The sequence below is a fragment of the Phasianus colchicus genome, chromosome 1, assembly GCF_987193195.1.
Source record: "Phasianus colchicus chromosome 1, bPhaCol1.hap1.1, whole genome shotgun sequence".
NCBI lineage: Eukaryota > Metazoa > Chordata > Aves > Galliformes > Phasianidae > Phasianus > Phasianus colchicus.
Window position 1 is genome coordinate 60,292,400 of NC_143436.1, and position 23,815 is coordinate 60,316,214.

The 23,815-nt window shown below is 47.5% G+C and overlaps 1 protein-coding gene across 4 annotated transcripts; it reads left to right on the plus strand.

Moving 5' to 3' along the window:
• Positions 1 to 5,053: 5,053 nt before the first annotated feature.
• SINHCAF (SIN3-HDAC complex associated factor) lies at positions 5,054 to 20,336 on the plus strand. Of its 4 annotated transcripts, XM_090144813.1 has the most exons (7): positions 5,236 to 5,312; positions 8,105 to 8,255; positions 12,100 to 12,247; positions 14,130 to 14,229; positions 15,473 to 15,599; positions 17,037 to 17,187; positions 18,065 to 20,336. In XM_090144813.1, the coding sequence occupies exons 3-7, from the start codon at positions 12,120 to 12,122 to the stop codon at positions 18,225 to 18,227; spliced, it is 669 nt and encodes a 222-aa protein (XP_090000939.1). In that variant the 5' UTR covers positions 5,236 to 5,312; positions 8,105 to 8,255; positions 12,100 to 12,119; the 3' UTR covers positions 18,228 to 20,336. The 4 variants fall into 4 exon arrangements, with proteins under 4 accessions (XP_090000945.1, XP_031445695.1, XP_031445697.1 ...); XM_090144819.1 differs by lacking the exons at positions 5,236 to 5,312; positions 8,105 to 8,255 and adding an exon at positions 5,054 to 5,072; XM_031589835.2 differs by lacking the exon at positions 8,105 to 8,255 and having other exon boundaries at positions 5,193 to 5,312.
• Positions 20,337 to 23,815: the final 3,479 nt, after the last annotated feature.

Below are 23,815 nucleotides of genomic sequence, written 5' to 3' on the forward strand. Positions count from 1 at the left end.
TATGTCCCTTTCCCACGGCACCTCATCAGCCCTAAACCTTCCCAGGTAAGGCCATCAAAGCAGTCCAAGAGAGAAAGAGAAAAGCTCAGCTGTACATCTTTGTACATCTTCTGGGGAGAAGTAGACAAGCTGCAAAACACTTCCTCTGGACTTACAGGAACAGTATACTAATATATCCTTCCCCTCGTGTGCCTACTTGTGCTGATGCTACCCTACCTTCTTGGTTGTCTCTGCATCAAAGGGCCAGTGAAGACAGAGAAATTTTCCCGCTGGCCCTAAGATGTCTGTCAGATCACCCCCTGCCTATGCAGCACACTACCCAAGCTACACACAAGCTCTGATGTGCCCTGGAGGGAACAACTGGGTCCTTGTCTTCTTTGCATGCCATCATTTGCAATATGAATAGGGAGTCAGCCCTGTGGGAAGTCACTAAGAGTACACGTGTGTCCTGGTTTGTTTATTTAAGTCCTTCACCCCTCTGTATGGCTAGTCCCTGAACCATGAACAACCATTTTGACACTCAGCTTGCTTTTGAGCTTTTTGTGATCGACATCAAATTTGCCTGAAGCTTGCCCATCCTGCTTCTGTCCTCCCCTTATCTACATATGTTTGTGAGCTAACACTTTCTCTTGGAAAGTCTTTCACCTTTTCTTATCTTCCCATTTTCTGAACAGAATGCATCTATCCTGAGGAACTGAGTGGCTCCTTCAGCCTTCCCACTTTCCCACCTTCAGTGTTGCTTTCGCCCTGCCTACCCTATTCCTCTGCCTGCCCTTGGTGTGGATTTTTGAGTATGTTAAATGTCAAATTTGGTTGATTTGTTGCAGTCCAATTAGCTGATTCAATCCAATTAAGCTATCTGAAGTTATCTGTGTAATGTGGTGGCTTTGTTAGCCAACTCCATTCCCTCTCACCCCTGTGAAAATGTTTGCCTCCAGCTGCTTCCTCAAGATCTCAGTGGTAGATTTCCACTTGGTTCTTGGCTGCTTTTTCAAAGCTCGTGATCAGAGCTCCAGGTTCTACAGTTTCTCTCATGGACTTTCTCTTCCCACCCACCTCCTTCCCCTGGTTAGCCCACAGCTGCTCACAGCTCTTTTTCCTTACAGCCAGGTGACTGTAAGTACTCTGCATGTCTTCAGCAGCCTGGCAGTAAGGTCAGTGTGATGCTAGCCCCTCATGAGACTAATCACTTGAACGAAGCTTAGTGAGGTTTGTATTGCTATCCTCTGCCTTGCTTTGGCAAGTGGAAAGCTCTGCCCACAGAGAAGTGCGTTTTCTCTACATTTTCTGTGGTTCCCTACAGACAAACTCCCCCAAGTTTTCTTTCCCAGGGCTACTTGTGTGTTTCATTGGTTTCATTCTTCAGTTAGCTCCTCTTTGGTCTGGAAACAACTAATTTATTTTTTTCCTGAAAAATAATCTTGTGAACCTTTGTTCTGTCTGCTGGTTCTGGTAGTCAAAAAGAGATGTCATTGGGAACGGACCTGTAGACTAGAAGGTCTCCAGGAAGAGGATCATAGAATCACAGAACATCCCAAGTTAGAAAGGACTCACAAGGACTTCCAAGTCGAACCTCTTGCCCTATATGGCACCACCCAAAATCCAAACCCTAGGTCTGTCCAAATGCTTCTAGAACTCCAGCAGATTGAAACCAAGCCTCCAGACTTGAAACCAGGCCTACACAGCATTCTCCAAAGCAGTTCACAACTTTCATTTCCCTAAAGCTTACTCCAAAATTGTCCATACGAAATTCAAAGCTTCTCCCCACATTGTTGGGAAAGACAGACCTCTCTTGGGTTTCCAAATATTCAGCCTCCAGTTCTTCGAGTGCCTCAAATGACGGTGTAAGAGGAGATGACTTTTTTGACAGGAAACAGCCTGGCAGGCAGAGGGCTGATCTTCTTAATGGTGTCTTCAAATCGCCTTAATATAAATCCTCATAGAATAGTCTTACTGGCTTTAATAGGGATGAAAGCAATAGCACTGCAAAGAGTAGTGTCTTTGAAGCTGCACTAAAGGTTTTTAAACAGTAATATAAAATGATCTTTTTTTTTTTTTTTTTTTTGCTATAGAATTTGAGTAAACCCTGAAGAACTTAAAAGAATTATGTTCCTCTTAAGGAATTTGACACGTCAATTAAAAACTCATCAGAAAGGTTATTATTCTCTGCTAAGCCCTGATGACTTTATTACTTAGGCCCAGGTGCAAATGCTCTGCTTAGTTCCTAAGTGAGAGGCAGTTCAGGGGTCTGCTGTCATCGATTCTCACAACTTCAGTGCTGTACCGAGCACTTCACCCTGGCAGCACAAACAGAACCTCATCCCTATCTTCAGTATCATCAAACTTTGCTGTCACTGTTTATTTGTAGCCACCTGCCGTTTGGCCTAAATCATAAGATAGATACTTCTATTGCTTTATAAATATATCTGCTTCAAACTCCCAGTTCTGTGAGCATTTATGCCTTCCAAAAGTGCATATGCTGTTATTCATACAGTCAACAGGTGCTGATCTGTGGGCGATAGCTTCTGCTTAAATGTTACTCCATGGCAAAACCTTACTTAAAATTGTGTGTCAATCAACACTTTGATTTTTCTGGAGGAACTTCTGCTAATTTTTTAAAATCCTCTGTCCAGGTGTTTAGCCACTAGAGCAAAATTTCAACTGACTTAAGCTGTAATAAGTGAAATCTGAAAGTGGGAACAGCTGCCTGGGTTTGGTTTTGACAGCTGCTCTTCACCTCATAACAAGAAGCCTATTTGTGTTTGTTTATTCATTAACGTTGAAGAACAACACAATAGGATCAGATGTCGGAGCTGACAAATGCCCTACTTTTCCTGTGTTAGTTCTTGTGTCTCAGCATTCATAATATATGTATGCTTTGTATTTAAAAATCCCTTGTGGTTAGCTTTATGATGACATCATTGACATATTTTAGCTTCCCAGATGAAATAATGAAGACCTCATCAAGGAAAGGTACAAGTTTCACTGGAATACAGCAGCCCTGTTAGTTTTCTAGAGACCACGTGCATTTGTAAAGCTAAATGTTTTGAAGAGCTCTCCTGGATGAGAGCAAATCCCCTGGTCTGAAGCTCATATTCCAGGTCACTTGTGATATCTATGAAATCTCATATTCCTCCTTTATCGAGGTGCTTAATTTTTCACAAGAGCAGAACAGTCAAGAGCCTTGTCAGGTGAGGCTTTACCTGTAGTGTTGGCACACTTTAGGAAAAAAATAAAAAAAAATTAAAAAAATAAATGCACTGTTTCAGATGGCTGCACCTTCCAAATTAAACTCTTCTGGCCTGCTCTGGGTTCAGGGCTATTTTTGACTCATTTTCCCCACAGTGTGGTCAGGCACAGAGTCCTGCTGATGCTGCAGGGCTTGCTGTGGGACAGGGGTACAGAAACCTCCAAGAGAGCCTATTAGTTATCTCAGTACCTTGTATTTCCTTTCCAAGTTATTATTGTTTCCATTCTCAAGTTATAGGGTAGCCCCACAACGCCATCAGTAAATGCTTCAAGCTAAAAAAGAGGCAATTTAGATTGGATGTAAGGAAGAAGTTTTTATGATTAGGGTGATGAGGCACTGGAGCAGGTTGCCCAGAGAGGTGGTGGATGCCCCATCCCTGCAGACACCCAAGGTCAGGCTGGACGGGGGTCTGAGCAGCCTGATCTACCTGTGGGTGTCCCTGTTCACTGCAGGGGGGTTGGACCAGATGGACTTTAATGGTCCCTTCCAAGTCAAAAGATTTTATGATTCTATGATCTTCAAGGAAACGAGAAATGTGCCAGAAATGAAAGGTTTGAATCATGCTTTAATATTTAGCTCTTTGGACTTCTGTGCCTTTGGACTTCTGCTTTTCTCTTCAAGGGCAGGGAAGGCCAGCCAACCCCAGGTGGGAGCAGCAGAATGCTTGAAAAATCCAATCCTCCCCAGATGACTGTTCTCAGCTGTTTTCACTATCGCAGGTTAGAGGCTTGTGTTCGCCACTGTGCTGAAATTTGAAGCATAAGGACAATGGCCCTGGTGTGCGGGCTATCCAGGCCCACTGGAAGCTGACCCGTGGCTGTTCAAGTCAAGAAAGGAACCGGGAGTTTGGTGTACTGAGGTGAGCACCAAGAGGCTGAGCGTCGCTCCATGCCTGGGAGGATGCTCCTTGAATTAGTGAAAAAGGAAAAATGGTGACAGCGACAGGGCCCGAGGGAACGGCATGGAGCTGCGTCAGGGGAGGGCAGCTGGGGGTGAGGGACAGGTCTGCACCACGGGGCGGCGGGCATGGAACTGAATGCCCAGGGCTGTGGGCACGGCCCCGAGTGCCGGAGTTCAAGGGGCACTGGGACACTGCGCACAGGGTTTGAATTTCGGATGGTGCTGTGTGGAGTCGGGGTTGGGCTCGGTGGTCCTTGTGGGTCCCCTCCGGTTTAGGATTTTCTGAGATTGTGATTCTATGAAAATGCTGGGGGGAAAAAAAAAAAAAAAATTAGAGAATCCCTCAATCGACCGAAAAAGAAAAGAGGCGAATAACAGTAGACGTGCCAACAAAAGTTGCTGAGAGCGCCGATGGGTTTCTCTAAAGTAAAGCTCTGCAACAGTTACACATATGTATTGTGGGAGAACAACTGGAATAGATACAGTGCGTCCCACAGGTTGGAAGCGATTGCGATTAACCGCGTCTCCAAGAAGGAGGCAAACGGCGGTCATTTAAACAACAAAAGCGCAACGATCTCGCAGCTAAGCCTGGCCGGCGGTGAGGAATGCGCCCGGATGGCCGCGTTTGCATAGCACCCAGGGAGGAAACGGCCCGCAATTGCCCGGCATTTGCAAGCGAACAGCGACGGAGGCGGCGCCCCACGGCTCCCGCGCTGCGCTCCGGGGGCGGGCGGGAAGCGGCGCGGAGGCCCCGCCCCGCCTCAGGGAGGCAGGTGTCGGGCCCCGCCCACCGCGGGCCGGGGGCGGGGCCGGAGGAGCGGGCCGCGTGCGTGCGTGCGTGAAGTCACCGCCGCCGTCACGATGGGCGACGCCTCCCCCGTCCCAGGCTTCCCGCGCGCCTTTCTCCCTTAAAAGGACAATGGTGCGCGCGAACGAGAGGGCTCGGTTGTTGAGAATGGAGCCGTGGGAACGGCGCGTGCGCAGAGCGGCGGGCGCCGAGAGGAGGGGCGGAGCTGGAGCGCGGGAGGGGGGGCCGCGAGTGCGCCCGCACGGGCTGGCGGCAGAGCGCGAGGGGAGGGCGCGCGGCGGCGGGAGCGCCGCACGGGGCACGGCGCGGCACAGGGCGAGCGGCGCGGGGCCGGTCTGCACGAGCGGGTGTGCGGTGAGTGAGCTCTTAGCGCTTCGGGGCTGAGCGGGGAGAAAAGTGCAGCCGAGAGGCGGCGGGAGACTTGATGTCGGGAGTTTCTCTTAGTGTTGTGTTGGGTGTTTTTTTTCTCTCTTTTTTTCTTTTTTCTTTTTTTTTCTTTTTAATTCTTTTCCCCCCGCCGGGCGGTGGCTGAGCGCTCGGAGCGCGGAGCCCGCAGCTGCACGTCGGTGCTGGGCGCAGGTGCGGCCGCGCACACCTGTGGCTCGGGGGGTCCTGACAACGCGCTGCGGGGCGGGGGCGGAATCCCGGCGGCACGCAGCTCGGCCCGGCCGGGGGAAAACAAAGGACCGCCGTGTGCCGCCAGCGCCGGGGCCGCGGCTCGGAGCGCGGGGAGCGGCCCGACGGGTTCGGGAGGGACTTTGGCGGAGAGGCGAAACTTCGGCCGCTCCGCGCGGTGCGGTCGCTCCCCGCGCGCCGTGCCCGCGGCCCCGGAGCCCCGCGCCGCGCTTTGAAGCGCAACTGTTGCCATGTTTGAATTACGTCAGGGCCGAGCCATGAGGAACCCGCGCGCACCGCCCGGGGGTGGGGAGGGGGCGCCGCGAGCGGCCCGGCCGGGGGGCGGCCGCCGGCGGACGCTCGGCGCCGCGTGGTCCTCTCGCGCTGGTCCCGTCGGAGGCCGCGGGTCGGGGGCCGCCCCACCTGGCCGCGGGCGGCGGAAAGTAGGTCGGTCGGCAGCCCGCCCGGGGGGGGCCTTTGTTCGCGGCCGGAGCGCGGCGCTGCCCCGCGCGGTGCCACGCGGTGCGGGGCGGAAAGCGGCCCCGAGCCCGCTTCTCGGCGCCGCCGGTTCCTTCATCCTCTCCGTTTTCCGACCTGCCTTCCCTCTCCTTCTCACACGAGCGCGAAGTTGCCGTTTCCCTTCGCGCGACTGCGTGCGGCCGCGGGATTTAAAGGGCTCGCCGCCGTGCCCGTGGCCCGCGTTGAGCGGTCGGTTCTGCGATCCCCGAGAAGCCGGGGTGTTGCCGCGCCGAGTGCCCGCGGCACGCGTGTGCCGGGCCGGCGGTGGTGCCTGCAGAGCCGCCGCTGCGGCGGAGCCTGAGCCGTGCGCTCGGGCACGGACACCACGTGCTCGCCGCCCGAGGTGGGGCTGTCAGCCCCGCACGGCGCACGTGCTGCGGAAAGCCCCTTCTCCGCGGAGCCGGCTCGCTGTGTGGTCCCCGATTTTCTTCAACTAAAGAGATGACACGAGTCCCGGAGCAGGCGCTGCGCTGGAGGGCTTTGTGTCGGCGAGTCCTTGGGGGCAGCCGAGCGTTCCGGGCTCTGCAGCGAGCTGCAGCCGTGGGGTGTTCGGACGCAGCTCTGGGCTTGCGGCGTTGTGCTCCTACAGGAAGCAGGCGGTGAGCTCCTCAGTCAGCGGGAAAAGTTCCTCCTTGCCGCTCTCCCGGCCGGGGGGATCTCTGGGACCTTGTGGCAGCGTGCGGCTCCCCCGTCAGAAGAAAGCAGTGCTCTCTGCTTAAGAGAAGAAAATGTGAAGAGTGCTGGAGCGTTCACCCGAATTACGATAAACAGTGTTAGAGATGCCGTGGTTTGGCTTCCTTGTGCAGAACAACAGTGTCACTAAAGTGCTTTGCACTGATTCTCAACGCAGCTTCTCTTAAATTTCTGGGGAGAGCAGTGCATGCAGGTTCACTTCTGAGCCCGCTGTGTCCTGGAGCTGCCCCTCTGGGCAACCCATCTGCCTGGGCTGGGAGCAGTGGCTCGGTAGAACACAGGGGTGGGGCTCCATTTCATAGGCTTGTGAATTTCTGTAGAATGTGCTCTGTCCAAAGTCTGCATGAAATGACTGCTGGTACCGCTTAAAGACATGGAAGTGTCTTAGGTGAAGTGACTTCAGTATCCTGCTACTACTTCTGTTGCAGTCCTCATCAGACATTCTAACCTTCTAATAATTAAACCTGTTTAGTGTCTTGTGATCCAAGTGTCCATGATGCTCTTCCAGCAGCAGGTGGTTGCTGGCAGTGTCTAACAGCTGCAGTGCACCCAGATAAGCATCACAAACAGAACTCATCGAGCAGCTCAGGTTTTCCTCGCGGGGCTCCTGCTTAGGCTGAGTATGGTTTTAGTTTTGCAATAGGAGTTTCAAGAGGGGGAAGTCCTCTTTGGAAATGGAATGTCTGCAGGTGGGACAGGTTTGGGATTTCTTTTTTCCTTATGCAAATCATACTGATTATTGTTTTCATGCTTTGGCCTATCCTTTCTGGAGTGGTAACCGCATAGCACTGCACAGGAACGCCCAATACCTCGGCCTTTCACTCTTTCTTTGTGTAAATGAATCGGGTTTGCATTTCCCATAGAAGATCAGCAGGTCAGGAGGCTCCTCTGCAGCTTGGCTACCAACAGTTTCACTCAGGGTGGCTGTGACCTAGCTCGAGTACTGTGGGAGTCTTAAACAAGGAAAAGCAATGTCTGGTTTAATTTCAGTGCGGTCTGGGAGTCTCTGCCAGTTGCATCTGTTTTGCTGAGATCTCACAGTGCTGCACAACGGTAGCTGCTGACAGGACTGGCGTAAGAATTGGCTCACTGATTTAGCTGAGCTTATCAAGTTAGAACTCTGCAGGATGCTGCTTCATTCTGGTGTGCCTGGATTGTAGCAGTGGCCAAATGCCACTTTCCTTCTAGTAAAGTTTTGGGCAGACAGAGGAAGGCACCCTAGGCAGTTCTGGAAGGTTTACTTGTTTGCGTACGTGCGCCTGGGTGTATGTGCTTGCTGATGCAGAAGCCAGAGTATGTGTAACCTTTCTGTATTTCAGGGTGCTGGGAGCTTTGTGTTGCACAGAGGATGAATGATCTAGGCTAGAGAGAAGAGACGGGACAAAAGAGAGGTGTGGAGTAGTCAGACTGGCATCCTTTGGTTCTCCTGTAATGTGGGGGAGTGTTTTCTTTCAGCTTCATGAGAAGCAGGTGAGCGCATTCCTTCTGAGCGGCCTGATAATTGTGTTACAAAGGGAGACGTGCCTGCCTTCTAGGAATTCCTTCCTCTCTGTTATTACAGATTTCTCATTCTTCTTGGGTGATCAAGAAGAATGCAGAGGAATCTGGGAAGGCAAATGAAAGAAGCTCAGCTTTTCTTAATCTGAGAAGTTCAGAAGTTCTTCCTTGACTTGAAATCTTAATGAGCATCTGAAGCAACACCTTTTAATTTAGAACATCAAATTAAGTTTTGCAAAAAAAAAAAAAGTCCCAATTTCTAGTCCTGACAGGCAACAAAAGCATGAAAGTATTCTCACACGCATATGATGCATGCTGCTTTGTACCAGCCCTTGACAAACGTAATAAGCAGGGTGTGTTTTTCTTCCCTGCCTACTCTGCTGCTCTCTGCTTCACTCTGACTTTCTGCTATTCCTAAAATATCAGGGCAGAGGTACAGAGAACTACTTCCTTCCATTCCAGTTGCTAATGCAGGACATGGGGGGACAACAGCTTCTCTGTCTGCAGAGGGACTGGGGATGAGGATTGCTTTCTCTCTGACTTGAGGGAGTAGCATTCCCTACATAGTGCAGGTACATCTCCACTTCTGCAGACTGATAAATGTGTCCCACTAGGTTTTCTGTTTTTTGGGTTTGTGTGTGCATGTGTTTGTTTGTTTTTTGCTGGTGAGTGGTCCCTTTCATTTCTGCACAGCTGCTAATTTAAAAGACTTCATATGTTTAAAATACCTTGTTTAAATTTGGCAAAACTATCTTGTGTGATGCTTTTAACTTTTATGGAGCTGCAGTCCCACCGGCTTCTTTTTATCTGTCCCAAATTTCACGTGGTTAAGCTTCCATAGCTGAGATTCATGCATTACAGCAGTGGGAAAGCTAGCCTGTGTTACACCAACTGGAAAATCTAACTCCCTGATTCTAATTTGAGATCTATCTACATTGCAAAGCTTTCAGTTAAACGTTTTGAATGGCTCAGTCGTGTGTCCTAACCACACCTAAGACTATAGAGAAATAATGGCAACTCCAGCACTAGACAGACAATTATGGTTTAGAATGAAAGTTGAGGTGGAGTACTTTAAATTTAGCAGTGTTGATAAGTACTTAAATGCAGTCTGCATTAGCTGTTGAGCTCTGCAGCTGAACAGAATATCTACTGCATAATGGTCAAATGGCCACTGGTTAGGATTAAATGTGGAACTGGACTGACGCCTTCCATTTACAACTGTGCTTGTCAGAGAAATGTGTTCTAAAAACTTGTGGTTTTGCTACTAGCTTTTCCCCATTCAGGCATGATATATGGTAATACCATTACTGACCGTTCATCAAGTGGGAAACAGATGGCACTAGTTTCCCTTCTATTGAAAGACTGTATTGAGAGGCTGCTCCTGTGAGAATGGCAGCAATAACGCAAAACAAAATATTTTCAGAATATATATATGTCTGATGCCAGTCTTTGCCAGAACATTAATTGTAAAACGTGCATCTTATTTCTACTGTGATATAAATACCAGCTGGTAGCAGAGATCATCTCATCAGTGTCTGAATTTCTGGGAGAAACTGGGTTAGGAAGTCAAGTAGCTGCCCTGTGACAATCAGGATGCTCTTGGTGCTTAAGTTTTGTAGTTCTCATGAACCTTTTGTCCGCAGTTACCTCTTGTCTTTCTAAAGAAAAGCACCAGATTGCAGGTTAAGGTAGTCATATAATCTGAAGCCACTGGTAGTTAGAGATTCCCCAGTGAAGGTGCTGCGCTGTTGGATCTCCAGAGGCTTGTTAAACATGGTATCCCTGAGAGGCATCTGTCTGAAGGGCAATGCTGCATGCTGAGTAACAAAGTACATACTCTTAAGTGTCTGCCTGGGCACTCCTTTATTTGTCGTGACAGTCCAAGGATACTAACTGGATCTCCTGACCAGTGCTGTGCTTGAAGGGAGCAGAGTCTCATAGGAAGCATTTGGGGTGATGCTGCTGGCTATGCACAGTAGTCATCCTTGGGGGAACCTGGCTTGAGGTGAGCCTGTGCTGCAAACGTGCACAAAGGAGCACAGGGCTTCAAATGTGTGCCAAACAGCCTTGTTAACCTTGGTTGAAAGGGAGAGAACATCCCCTCCATCTTTCTCATTATTCAGTTTGTGCATTTCCCTTACCTTTTTTCTGTGAGGGGTTTGGGCACAGTGAGTGTTATTTTCTTTTTTCTCTTCAAATTTCTGCTGTCCTTTGCTGCCTGGGACAGCAGAAATGTGTCTTTCAGTGCCCGTATGCCCTCATTTTCCCCTGTGGGGTTGAAGGTATTGCTGGAATTAATCCATGTGGAGGACCATGTTCGGGCCTGGGTGGTTGATTCACTGACTTGCTGTGATCCTGCAAAAACACAAAGGTTATTTATCCCTACATGTAGCACCTGTCTGTCAGTAAGGTAAGTGTGATGCTACGTGTAGTCATTTCATGGAAGCATGCAAGTCTTCCCCTTGCACTGCAGTGGGTGAAGATTTGGAGACAGACCATGTACTGCCTGCATTCCCCAGTGACTAAGCTGGGTTTACTGGGGCATGGCAGTCCCTGGGCCTGCGAGGTGGCTGGGAGTTCCCACTGACCAGATTCTCCCACATGTGATGGAGATGCTCTCCAGAAAGCCCTCCTCAAGCCACCAGACTTCTTAACAGATGTGGTGGAGATAAGTGTTTTTTGTTGTTGTGGTTGTTGTTAGCTTCTACGAGACTTGATGGTTTTGTTAGAGGAAGGGAGAAAACTGTGTTATTTGCATGGCTCTGTCTCCTTTCAGTTCTTAAAAGCAGAAGTTCTCAGCAGTGGAAGCCTGTTCTCGGGGAGCTTCCTGTCACCAGTGGGCTGTCCTCTCTGAGTAGTTTGCATGTGTTGGATGACAAGTGTCAGAGGCCTTGCTATGGTGTTGGCTGGGCAAACAACAGTCTGTTCAAACAGAGCCCTTCTTGGAGCAGTCCTTGTGTGGCCATGACAAGGGCTTTGTGCAGCCCATGTGGCTAGCAAAGCCTTTGTGCATGTCCTGGCCCCGTACCAGGAAGGCACCCGCTTCACTTGATGCTCTGTGGGACCTGTGTGCCCTCTAGCAGTCTCTCAGGCTGAGCCTGAACGCATGATGCACTGGGGAGCACCGTGGGCTGGGGGTGGGGAGACCTTTCTGAGCCTGGGCAGTGGGCTGCCCTTCATGGAAGTGTGTGTAGGTAAGGGCTTTAGCTGCTGTGGAGGCTGCTTGTCTGGGCTTGGCTGTCAGGAAGAGCTCCCCAGTGCTGTGCTCCATTGAGGGCTGGGCTGGGGGGCTCCACCCTGCTGCTCTTAGAGCAGCTTTTCAGGTATGTCTGCCCCACAGCCTGGAGGCATGGCTGCAGCTCGTTTGAAGTGTACTCCTACTCGCTTTCCTACTCCCTTTCAGCACAGGGGTTTGCAGTGAGGGTAGCTGATGATGACAGCCTGGTTGCTGTGACCTGGGGCTGGGGCGGGTTGGCACGGCTTGTCCTGCAGCCCGCTTGGCTGCTGGAATGAATATGACTTTCCTGCACTGCATCTGCACCTCTGGGTTATGCTGCTGCTGTAGGCCTGCACTTGGAGAACTGTGCAGTCACAATGGGTGTTGCTTGATATCCCAGCTGTTGTTCACTCTTCTGTAAGATAATAAGGTGTGGATTAGGTGCATCTGCTCTTCGGAAGCAATACAAGATAGATTAGGCCAGTGCTCTTACCTGTCCTGAATTACAGCCCCGTGTTGGTTTACCCAGTGAATCACACAGGTTTTGCTTTCAGTATCTAAAAAGTGATAAGTAACACCAGTTCCTGTTTGTTTCAGCAGGCTACAGCTGGGAGGAAAAAATGTTTGGCTTTCACAAACCGAAGATGTACCGGAGTATAGAGGGCTGCTGTATTTGCAGAGCTAAGTCTTCCAGCTCTCGTTTCACTGACAGTAAACGCTACGAAAAGGATTTCCAAAACTGTTTTGGGTAAGACTCTTCCTTCAGTCAACCCTGCATCTCTCAGGGTGTTGATCTCCGAGCTGCACATCTGATGCACTGTCAGATGTGGTTGGCTTGAGTAGGTGGTGGGGGAAAGCCCCAGCCTCCTTGTGACTGTCCCACTGTAGGACTGGTTCCTCTGCTGTGTGTGGCATTGCTGGGTTATTAGCCTGCTGGGGCTGCTCATGTGAGTTGCAGCAGATGACAGCATTGAAAGCTCTGGCCAATTCCTTCTCACCCTCAGCCTGTGCAGTGGCTTAGTTGTGATCCTTAGAGGTGTAAATCCCTGCACGAGGTGGAAGGCAGCACGGATCTGTGGAGGTTTTTGGTCATTCTGGAGATTTGAGGAAATGAGATAAAGCTTGTACCTTGTTTTGGCTATTGGTGCTGTTGTTTTGACAGGCTTATTGATATGTTATTAAAACTTCTCATTGGAGACCGTTCTGATGAAGAGTGAGAATTAATTAATTAACTTTCCACTTAATCAAAGCTGTGCCTAATGTTTTTGTTACTGATGCTTCCAAACAACTAAATAGCAGTGATTTCTTGTACCAGCTGCTGTGGCCTTTTAACTTCTTGAAACTTTGCAATTTTGTCTAAATATGTGTTATTGAATTGTCAACAAGGCAAATTCTTCTAATTACCTCACTAAAATTTCAAAATAAACGGCTGTTGCTGCTGTAGTTTTCCTCAATTTTTTTTTTTCCCAGGAAAAATACATTTTTATATTCAGCTTTTTTTCTTTCCAGTCTCACTGGATTGACTCTCCTTAAAATCTTAGGCCAAAGTTTAACTTACACGCGCTGTTAAAAACTGTATGTGTTTTATCAGTATTGCTTCTCTTCTCTCAAGCTTTTAACTTCACGTGTGCAACTCTTTGCAGTCTTTGTGAGTCTTTACCTTGTCTCTTTCCTTCTTCTCCCCCACCCCCCTTTCTAGAAACACCCCTTTCATGTACGGTTTTATAGCGCTTTGTATTGACCATGGATTTTTGTTCATAAATCCGATGCTGACAGTTTTTGCTGTCGTAATTCTTGGCTGCTGCCCTTGGCAGTGGAAAGACTGAAGGCCCATTGCTTTTTTTTATATATATAAACAGCAGTAAAGAAGCTTGCAGAATACTGGGGCTTTTGGTCTCGCGCTATCTGAAATATGTTTGCCAAGGTGAAAAATGCAGTCTTAACTCTGAACAAATAAGGGCTTATCTGAGCCTGCCCCATTCATCCATACATGCTTCAAAGTCCTCTCATTTGAACAGCTGGAAAACCCGACTGTGTGTCCCCTTTAGTGTGGATTCCTCTAGTGTGGATTAGCTGTCGAAATGATTTCTGAAAAAAGCTTGTTAGGAGGAAGCAAGTAGTGCTGTCGTTCCAGTGACTACTGTTTCTGAAACCCTATCCTGCATGCATGCAGCAGTGTGTTGGATGGTATTTGTTACTCATCCTTGAAACTCTGTGAGAAAGCTAAGAGCTGAATAAGCTTTTGTCAGATCTCAGAGTTTTGTTCCCTGCTTACGCTCAAGGAACAGGATTATTCCCTCTCCCTCTCCAATCAAATCAATCCAATCACTGAAGCTGTGGTTTAAAAGAAAACAAGGCAAACAAAACATAAACAACAGAAGGTAATGGGGCTGGGTTTTCTTAGCCTCCTCCTGGTGGCAAATTACAGTGCCTTTTATTTCTACATGGAATAATGTTTTTCTGAAGGTGAGAACTGGTCTTCAAATGGCAGTGATGAAGCACCCCAGATTAACTGTCATGCCTGAAAATCAAAACTTGAGAATGAACCCTTTTCCTTGTGCTTCTGACACTATTGCATGATTGTTTTTATTAATAGTTATAAAGTGATTTTTGCTTTTCATTTTTACCAGGCTCCACGAGGCCCGCTCAGGAGACATTTGCAATGCCTGTGTCCTTTTGGTGAAAAGATGGAAAAAATTGCCAGCAGGATCCAAAAAAAACTGGAATCACGTTAGTTATTTATCTATTTCTTCCTTGCCCCTAATTAACTTGCCTTCTACTTCAATCCATCCTACATCAGAGAGGGAGGCACTGGAAAGAGTTTAGGGTTTGCTATTTCCCATATGCCTTCCCTCCCTAATCCCAACTTTTCTAAAACTTGCCTGGAATATTTCTTGTCTTTGTTAGACTTACGTACAAACTGTGATGGTGCAAGCCATGGATGGAGTTGCTAACTAACCTACATTATAATTCCTTGTTTTCACTATCTCATGACTTTGTCCAGAAGTCTCTTATGACTCTCAAAACATCATAGATTTAGCCTCTGTCCAAAACTGGTCACTCTTTTTTTAATAGCTTGAACAAGCAAGGTGACTTACTCTGAGCAGCACACAAGTCAATGTGGTTTAATCAGATAATTAGACTAATATCTTGCAGCTATTCCTGCTCATATGTTCTGTTTTGATCTATCTAATTCAGTTTGGGCCTAGGGCTGGTAAGATAATCAGGATTCTTTGTGTATGTAATAATATTTATAAAGGAAGCCTTGGTGAGAACAGGATCCAGCACTATGATTGTTACTAGCTCTAGCTTTATTAAGAAGTTAAATTAATGATTTACAACAACAAAACCAATCTCTAGGGTAAATGCTTAGTTGTCATTCTTTTGAGCTTCTATAGTTGTAAACAACCATTGCCTACTCAGCTGAATCTGTCAAAATAGGAAGAAGGTGTAAGTTTAGTTTAATGTGCTTTTGACACTGGTTTGCCTTCTTTTCCTATAAACTCAGCCTCTTATAAACCAGATTTAAGTGAAATATAAGTGTTAGTATGCTAAACTGCTTTGTTTTAACTAGACTGTTTTTGAGCGTTACTACAACACCCTAGAAGGAGGTTGTAGTGAAGTGGGATTGGTCTCTTCTCCCAGGTAACAGCCCTAGGACAAGAGGAAATGGCTTTAAATTGCAACAGGAGAGGTCCAGGTTGGATATTAGGAAACATTTCTTCTTAGAGCGTAACTGCCCAGGGAAGTGGTAGAGTCGCCATTCCTGAGGGTGTTTAGTAACTGTGTGGATGTGGCACTGAGGGATGTGGGCATGGTGAGGATGGACTGGTGTTGGAAAAGACCTTTAAGATCAATCCAGTCCAACTTTAATGGTTCTGTGAGCACAGTCCTCTAAATCAGTGCGGACATCTCAACTAAGGCAGTATTTGGGCATAATTCAGGATCACTGTGTGCATTTTCTGTGTTGTAGGTGGTAGATGCCAGGGCTGGACCCAGTCTGAAAACAACACTGAAACCAAAGAAAATGAAAACTCTCTCTGGAAGCAGAATAAAGAGCAACCAAATCAGCAAGCTGCAAAAAGAATTCAAGCGGCATAGTAAGTAGATCCAAACAGATTTTGATTATAAACTTTGGCTTCCCCTAAAATAACTTACTGTAAGTGACCGTGTTGAGTTACCTCCTGAATTTGGTTGTGCTCTTATACATTTAGGCTTTCTCTGTTCCTGTAACCTCTTGTTCTCAGTGTGCTTGGGGAGGGGGTGGGATGAAGGGGGAGACTGTGTGCAGGATGAGTGTCTGAAGGGGGCTGGTTGTGTCAGGTGGAGAAGTGACAAGAAGAGGGTTAGAAGCAGGGCTGGAAGGAGTAGGCAATTGCAGCTTATATCTCACGCTTAAATGACACATCTCTTGGAAGAACTTCTTGGGCAAAGCCCTCATTTAAGTTGAAAGAGATTTCCCCCTGTTCTTGTTAACATGCTATGATAGTTTTAAGGTCTCTCGTCTCAAGAAAAGCTGCTCTGCTGATACCACTGTCAATCCTTTTCTTCCATGTATGTTTTCAAGTATGTTTTCAACCTAGGCTTCCTATTTAGCCTGTTTATGTTCTGGCCCCCCCAACATACACACATACTTGGTAAATTCCTGCCATGTTCTTCTGTATGGTTTCCTTACACCTTCTGCCAGTCTCAGTGATTTCTTTCCACTAGCACTTAGACTCCCAAATAGATATGGATTCATATATTTCCCACAAAGCCATCTGTCAGTAACACTCTAAATATATGTCAGCAATCTAGGTTTTTTTCCTCTAAAGCAAACCTTGTAGCTTCTTAACTGTTGCTGTCTTGATCTTCTGTTTTCTATCATTCTACCTGACCTGAAGAAAGCGCGCTCAGAAGAACCAGTGAAGGCCTTGACCCAGGGAGCTTTTATCTACTTATCCAACATGCAATAGTTAATTCTTATTAATTGTGTTACTGAAGGTGATGGAGACAATTAAAAAGGAAGCTAGCAGTATCTCTATTTAGATGTGCATCTGCATACCTGAAGTTGATCGCTTACGGTTTTGTCCCAGCTAGAGCTTTATACTACCTAATCCGTTGCTCTAATCAGAAGAGCTTTGCAGGATTTTAATTTAATGAGTAAGAAAGGAGATTTGCAATGAAGGGCTGTATCTGAAGCAAAGGTCCTGACTAGCTTCAACAGTGTTTCAGTGATTACAGAGAGGAACCAGGATCGTGTCCAAAGTGTAGCCTGCTGCACAGACTGCATTTGAGAGCTAGGGACTCTGACCCTGAACCTCTTTGCAGTCCTTCACACACAGGGACCTGCTCCAGTCTCCCAAATGATGACAGATGTTCTTTCAAGGATCTTTTGAAGTAGACAGAAAAGAAAAATGGGTTACTATTAGGCTTTTCTTGTTAATTACAAAAGTCTTTCTCTTCTTCCCATCTGCATGTGACCTTTTGAAGTGAAGGAAAGGATGAGTTGCTGCATGTCTTAATCCTTGTATTTATTCCTCCCCCCCACCCTGCAGACTCTGATGCCCACAGCACCACTTCAAGTGCCTCCCCAGCTCAATCACCCTGCTACAGCAACCAGTCTGATGAGGGCTCTGACACAGAGATGAGTGCTGGGTCCAGCAGAACACCAGTTTTTTCCTTTCTAGATCTCACGTATTGGAAAAGGTAAAATGAAACAGGAGATGTGCTCTGTACAGACAGCAGTTTGTTTCATATTCAGTGATCAAGGCTGCTTCCTCAGGAGCTTGTAGGTGCTGCTGCTGCTGAACTTGTTTTAGAGATATCATTTAAGTCACTAAGTATTCTACACTGTCTATCTTACTGGAAAGGAACACTATGTATTCAAGACTTTTTTCCCCCCATCTCCCTCCAGTTCCTAAACAATAACGTGCTATCTGGAGAGATGTTCTTACATTTTTTGGGAGTAAAGACAGTGACATTCAGAATATTGTTCATGTCTTAAAACTATGCTCTGTAGATGCAACAGGTTACCATGTATGTATGTTTTGCTGCCAAGCTAAGAATAACCTAGCATAAAATTTGATTGACCTGTGATGGTGGTCATTTTAAAAAAAAAAAAAAAAAAATTGAGGAAAAGCACAAGATTTTCTTGGAGCTGATGGGTTTGTTTTATTACGTGTTGTGACACACTAATCCCTTGTTTAGCTAATTGCTGTACTGGAATCGTTGTGACTTTGCTGCCTCCTCTCAAATTGTGTTTTTTAAATGCATTGTTGTCAAGGTTAGCTTAGCCTAGATAGCTGCGTAGCTGAAATTTCTCTGGGAAGTAAAATGGGACACTTAGTTTTATGTAGGCATGGTTTTTTTGTGTATGGTTTTGTTTGATTGGTTTTTGTTGTTAATGGTGGTCTTTTCATGTTTTGGTTTGGTTTTCCTTCCCCAAAATTATGATGTGGATTTAGACATTGATTTGCTTTCTCTCTCTGGACAGCCCCATCCCTCCTGTCATAGCTAAACAATGTTGAGGCTCAAGGAATCAGTATCACAAGCTATCTGCATCTCTGCTTGCTATTTCTTTCAGGCAAAAGGTCTGCTGTGGAATTATTTACAAAGGGCGTTTTGGGGAAGTCCTCATAGACACTCATCTCTTCAAACCTTGCTGTAGCAATAAAAAGTCTGCCACTGAGAAGCCAGAACAAGAAGGACCACAATCTCCAGCAATCTCTACCCAAGAGGAGTGGTGACTTCCTTGGAGAGCTGCAGACAGTTATACAGATCCTCTTATTCTCTGGAAAAATACTAGAAAAGTGATTCTGTTCACATTGGACACCTGCTATGCTGCCAAAAGACTATTCCCTAGAATTGTTTTGGGTTTTACTGCTACTATTCCACAAACTCTGAAGCTAGTTTGTATCCTTTCAGAAAGACTGTACATAATATTTAAGATGCTATGGAACACTTAGTGGAGCTGAATGCTGCTGCAAGGTTGTCCCTCTTATCTTTCCCTCCCACTCCCTTCACAAGTGAACTTGAGGATTGGGTTTTGTATATTAAAGTGTATGTAGTTCATCTTTCTATATTGAAAGAAACGGTGGTTGTGAGGGTTTTTATTTTTTTAAGTTGGGTGGTAACCTCCCTTAAATCCCCAAGAAAATATTTCATTCTTAGACTTGTATGAGATGAACTAATACATATAAATGTTGTCACCTCTCTAGTTGTATAAATATATATATTTTGAAGGTGTGGAGATCTCACCCTATACTACTGATGTTGTAAGAAAGACAGATATGTGACAGACTGTTAACTGCAGACATCTCTACTGTAAGTGATAGTTATCTGAAAAAGCCTCCCAACAACAGATGCTCTTAGGGAAGGGAGGAGGAGGAGTTGCCTGAGAATTGAACACAGTGAAATGGATGGGAGACTTTTTTGTTTTTTAACCTAGCAGCAGACCCTCTGGGCTTTGTGTAGTAACTGACTGGTGATTAGAGGAGGACCAAGAAAACAACCCAATGCCCAAGTTAGGTGTAGACGACAGCCATAACCAGATAACGGCTATATCTCTTGGCCCAGTGCAGCTAAAATGTGACCACAAAAAAGACTTCTTGCTGGTTTCAGGCTTGACGTAAGACCAAGCCACTTGCTAAGCAACTTAGGCTCAGGTCTGGGGCCACAATCTGATTCCAACCTGTGGTTTGGATTCACAGTGCTTGTTTTGGAGCCCCACAGCTTCTCACCAGCAGATCAAGGCTTTTGTAAATACTGGACTTCTATTAGGACTGGTGCTGTGCTGAATAGAGGCAGCTCTGTTTGCATACATGATCAAAAGATTCCCAGCTGAACTTGTGTGCAAACCAGTGCGATGTTCCTTCAAATTCCACTTTGCCTTTAGGGTGATAGCAGCTTCCTGGAGGAGTGTGCTGCAGTTTTAGTTCCCTATTGATTCATGTTCCTTTATGAAGGTTTAATTTGTGTAACTTGAGAATTATGCTTTGTTTGTTTGCTCTGGGGGAGGGGGAGGAGGGGGAAGGGATTTTTCTTTTTACTCTTTTTGGGATGTTCTGCAATGGATGCTACAAGCTTTCCTTGTTGTGTGAGTCATCCGTATAGAACTTTGGTGGGTAGGGCTTAGGACTGGATTTCTGTGTAATCTCACTTCCTGAAATGGGAATAGTTAGCAAATTATAGGTAGGAAAGGATATGCAGGATTTAAGAGGAGCCTCCATCCTCAAGGCTGTTTTTTCCTTTCTCTCTTCTGTTGGGTAGTCCAGGCTCTGAGGAGAGGACATCAGAAGAAGGCTTTGACTTATCACAGCCTTACATCTTATAGCTTTCATTGCTCTTTTATTGTGTTGGTTTTTTTTTTTCTTAAGCTCCCTGAGATTCTGAAGGGAAGACAAAGCTACATGCCTTGCTTTTCATCTGCAACCAAATGGGTGGATACTTGTGTAAATGCCTAACTAGGTTGGTCATGTCTGATAAGGACTTGAGCAAGAGTACTGGCTATTTTTGCAGACACCTGCCCTTATTGGAGTTTGTGTTTTCAGCATCGGTAATTCTGTACACCCAAGGCTGCAGTACTGATGGTAGGTTGTGCTCTGATACGGATCATCTCTTCTTCTGTATTTATTTATTTATTGCTAGATTTCAACTGCCAACTGTTTCCCCCACTCCCTCCCACCTGTTCCATTCCTGGTAGTAATGCAGAATGAACTGTATGTAGTCATGCACTTTGTATTAATGTATTAGAAATCTATGGAACCTGTTTTGTACTTTTATACTGTTCAGACACTTGTAATCCAAACTTTTTTTACTAGGGTAATGAATAAATTTAGACTTATTTAGAAAATGAACTCCTGTTTATTTAACTGTCCACTTAATTAAGCTTAGTGTTTGAACCAGCCCATGCATTCATTTGTCTATTTGAACAAGACTTCAAAGCTTGCTTTTTTGGAGGAGGGAAGGGAGACAACTCTCTTTGCAACAAGTCATTTTCTATTTAATTTAGGAAGAAGAGCAGAGCAGGGGAAGGATACAGTGCTTATTGTGTTGGGTAGCTGCCTCGACAGAATTCTCCAGCTGTCCCTGGGCGCTGTGCTGTGTAACAGCCATTCCTTTTCTGGAAATGGGTGGTGCTGGCTGGTATTCTCTAGAGGGTTGCTGTCTGACAGCTCACAGGCATCCAGCAAAGCTAGTGGAAGCAACGGCATTCAGAATAAAGTGCTGACGGCGTGTGGGAACATCCCTTTCCAGATCCAGCTGAGGCACTGGAAGAAACGAGCGCTCCTGTGCTTAAGCTGGAGCCTGTGGTGTTTCTTCCCACGACAGGCGGAGTCAGCTGGATGACCTCCAGCAGTCTGGAGGGAGCATGGTCTAAGGCAGGAGCTGGCAATGAGTAACGGTGCTTAGAAGATGAGTCTATTCCCTGACAATGGAGAAAGCCTTAAGCTTAATGGTGTAGTGCAAGAGATGATTCTGGACTTAAGTGGAGAAACTCTTGATTTATTGCTGGTGACATGCTGGCTTTTTACTATAAATTAAGCAAAATGCTATCCAGAAGTTTGCACAGAAACAAATTGTTCCAGTGGAAGCCCTGCACAGACAGCGTGACTGCACCAGCATGTGATTTTAGCACAACACCAACTGGTGTGTGTGTGTGTGTTGGACATACATGATCTGCTAAGGATGCATGTAAAATCAGTGTGTCCCACTCTCTGCTGTGCCCACCTTTTTCCAAATAATGACTTTGTTGCCTTGCTGCTGCACTCCTGTGCCTGCTGATGTGTCGGGGTAAACTCGTAGCAGTTTCAATATAGAGTTCTCCTGTGAAGCAGATAACCTGATGGAGGAGGACTGCAGCTGTGGAGGAGCGTTGCTGCTGTTGGAAGAATGGGAAGACGGGACTCTGCGGAGAGCAGGGCAGTGACAGCAGGAGGCAGTTTTTTGGCTCAAGGCCTTCCGTGCTTTGCCTGGATCAGTCACAGTGCAAAGTGTGGCATCTGCTAGGACAAACACCTGCCACTGCAAGCACTCTGAAGGTGCTTCACGGAGGGTTGTGTTATGCCTGCCTGAAAGGTGAGGAAAGCAAGGCGTGTGACCTGAAGGCATTTTGCTGGAGGTCACCCATGGACTGGGAGCAGACCCCAGACTTTGAAAGCCCGAGTTCAGTGCTGTGTGCTGCTGCATGTAGGTTTTGCATGGCGCTGCGTGGGGACGAGTGTCATTCTAATCTGTACCACGCGGCAGTTTCTCTGTGCCGCTCAGTCTGTAACCTGCTTTCTGAGCAGACAACGGTCTAAAGTTGTACAAAAGTTCAGTTTTGATATGATAGAAAAAAGGAAGTTAGCTCTAAACTCCCAGCACCTAACGCGGGCTGTGCAAGTGAAGGCGATGAGGAGCTAAATACGTGAGCACACGGCTGGGCGGAGGCGGCGTGCAGATGGAGCCTCCCGCCGCCAGGGGGTGCCCTCAACGCCCGCAGGTGCCGCGGGACGCGAAATGGCGCCACCCTCGCCCGCCCGGCGGTGGCGTTGGTGCTTGTCCGGCCGCCACGTGGGTGTAGGGGCTGGTGTGCTGTGCTGGTCAGCTTTGGCCTATGAGAGTTGCGGTTGGGGCACAGGTTCAGCCGGGAGAATCTTCAGGTTCTTCGTGATTTTGGTGTTGAAACATGTAGTAGGGTCTGCTTCTTGAATTGCTTTCCATCCCAATGATGTGTTGTTGAACAAAAACCTAAGAAGAGACCCTTTTTTTTTTTTTACAAGGAATGCCCCATCTCCTGGGTAGGCTTGTTCCCAAATAGCTGCGTGGCCAGCCAGAGAGCTGCCTGATAGAGGGGCTGGGAGTTACAGAAAGCCGGGCTGTGCTGTTGCCACCTTTCCTTCAAGCTGGAGTAAGGGAAGCATGCAAGAGCATGACCCACAGCTACCATACACATCCCCTGGAGAGGTGGGGAATCAGGCAGGACATGTGGTAGGGACAAGCAGCTCCCGTTTTGCCCAGATTACTGTGCCCCACCAAGGTGCTTCAGCTGTTTCAGTACCCTTTACTTGTAAAGAACAGACACTTGGTGTGCTTGAACCCATGGGAGCACTAGGCTAAAGGCCCATGGAATGTGAGTATTTATGAGTTGGGCTCTGGCTTACAAGTTGAATGTGAGCCAGCAGCATGCCCTTGCTGCCCAGAGGGCCAACTGTGCTCTGGGGTGCACCAGGCCCAGCAAGGACGTCAGCTGAAGGAAGGGGCTGTGCTGCCCTGTGCTGTGCAGCCTCACCTCATCGTGGGAGGAATGGCTGAGGGCCCTGGGTTTGCTCAGCGCAGAGCAGAGGAGCTGAGGGGAGGCCTGATGGCGGCTGCAGCTCCTCACAGGGAGCGGAGGGGCAGCGCTGAGCTCTGCTCTGTGTGACAGCGACAGGGCCCGAGGGAACGGCATGGAGCTGTGTCAGGGGAGGGCAGCTGGGGGTTGGGGACAGGTCTGCACCACAGGGCGATGGGCATGGCCCTGATGGAGTTCAAGGTGCATTTGGATGCTGCTTGCAGGCATAGGGTTTGGATTTGGGGTGGTGCTGTTTGGAGACAAGTGCTGGGCGCACAAGGGGGCCTGGCCAGGCTTGAGCAGTGGGCTCATGTGAACCTTATGAGGTTCAACAAATCCAAACGCACCTATCTTGCACCTGGGTCAAGTCAACATCTGCTATCAATTTAAGCTGGGGGATGTAAGGATGGAGCACAGCCCTGCTGAAAAGAAGCTGGCGGTACTGGTGGATGACAAGCTGGGTGTGAGCCAGCAATGTGCCCCCACAGCCCAGAAAGCCAAGTATATTCTGGGCTGCGTCAAAAGAAGCGTGGCGGGAGGTGATCCTGCCCCTCTATTCTGCAGTAGTGAGACCTCACCTGGAGTACTGCATGCAGCTGTGGAGTCCTCAGTACAGGAGAGATATGGACCTGTTAGAGTGCATCCAGAGGAGAGCCTCAAAAATGATCCAAAGGATGGAACAACTCTCCTACGAAGACAGGCTGAGAGAGCTGAAGCTGTTCAACCTGGAGAAGAGAAGTCTGCGAGGTGACCTGATAGCAGCCTTTCAGTGTCTGAAGAGAAGCTACTGGAAAGAAGGGGACAGACTCTTTAGCAGGGTCTGTTGTGATAGAATAAGGGGAAATGGCTTCAAGCTTAAAGAGGGGAGATTTAGGTTAGATATAAGAAAAAAGTATTTTACAGTGACAGTGGTGAGGAACAGGTTGCCCAGAGATGTGGTTGATGATGAGACTTCCAAGGTGAGGCTGGATCAGCCCCTGTGCAACCTGATCTAGCTGTGGCTGTCCCTGTTCATTGTAG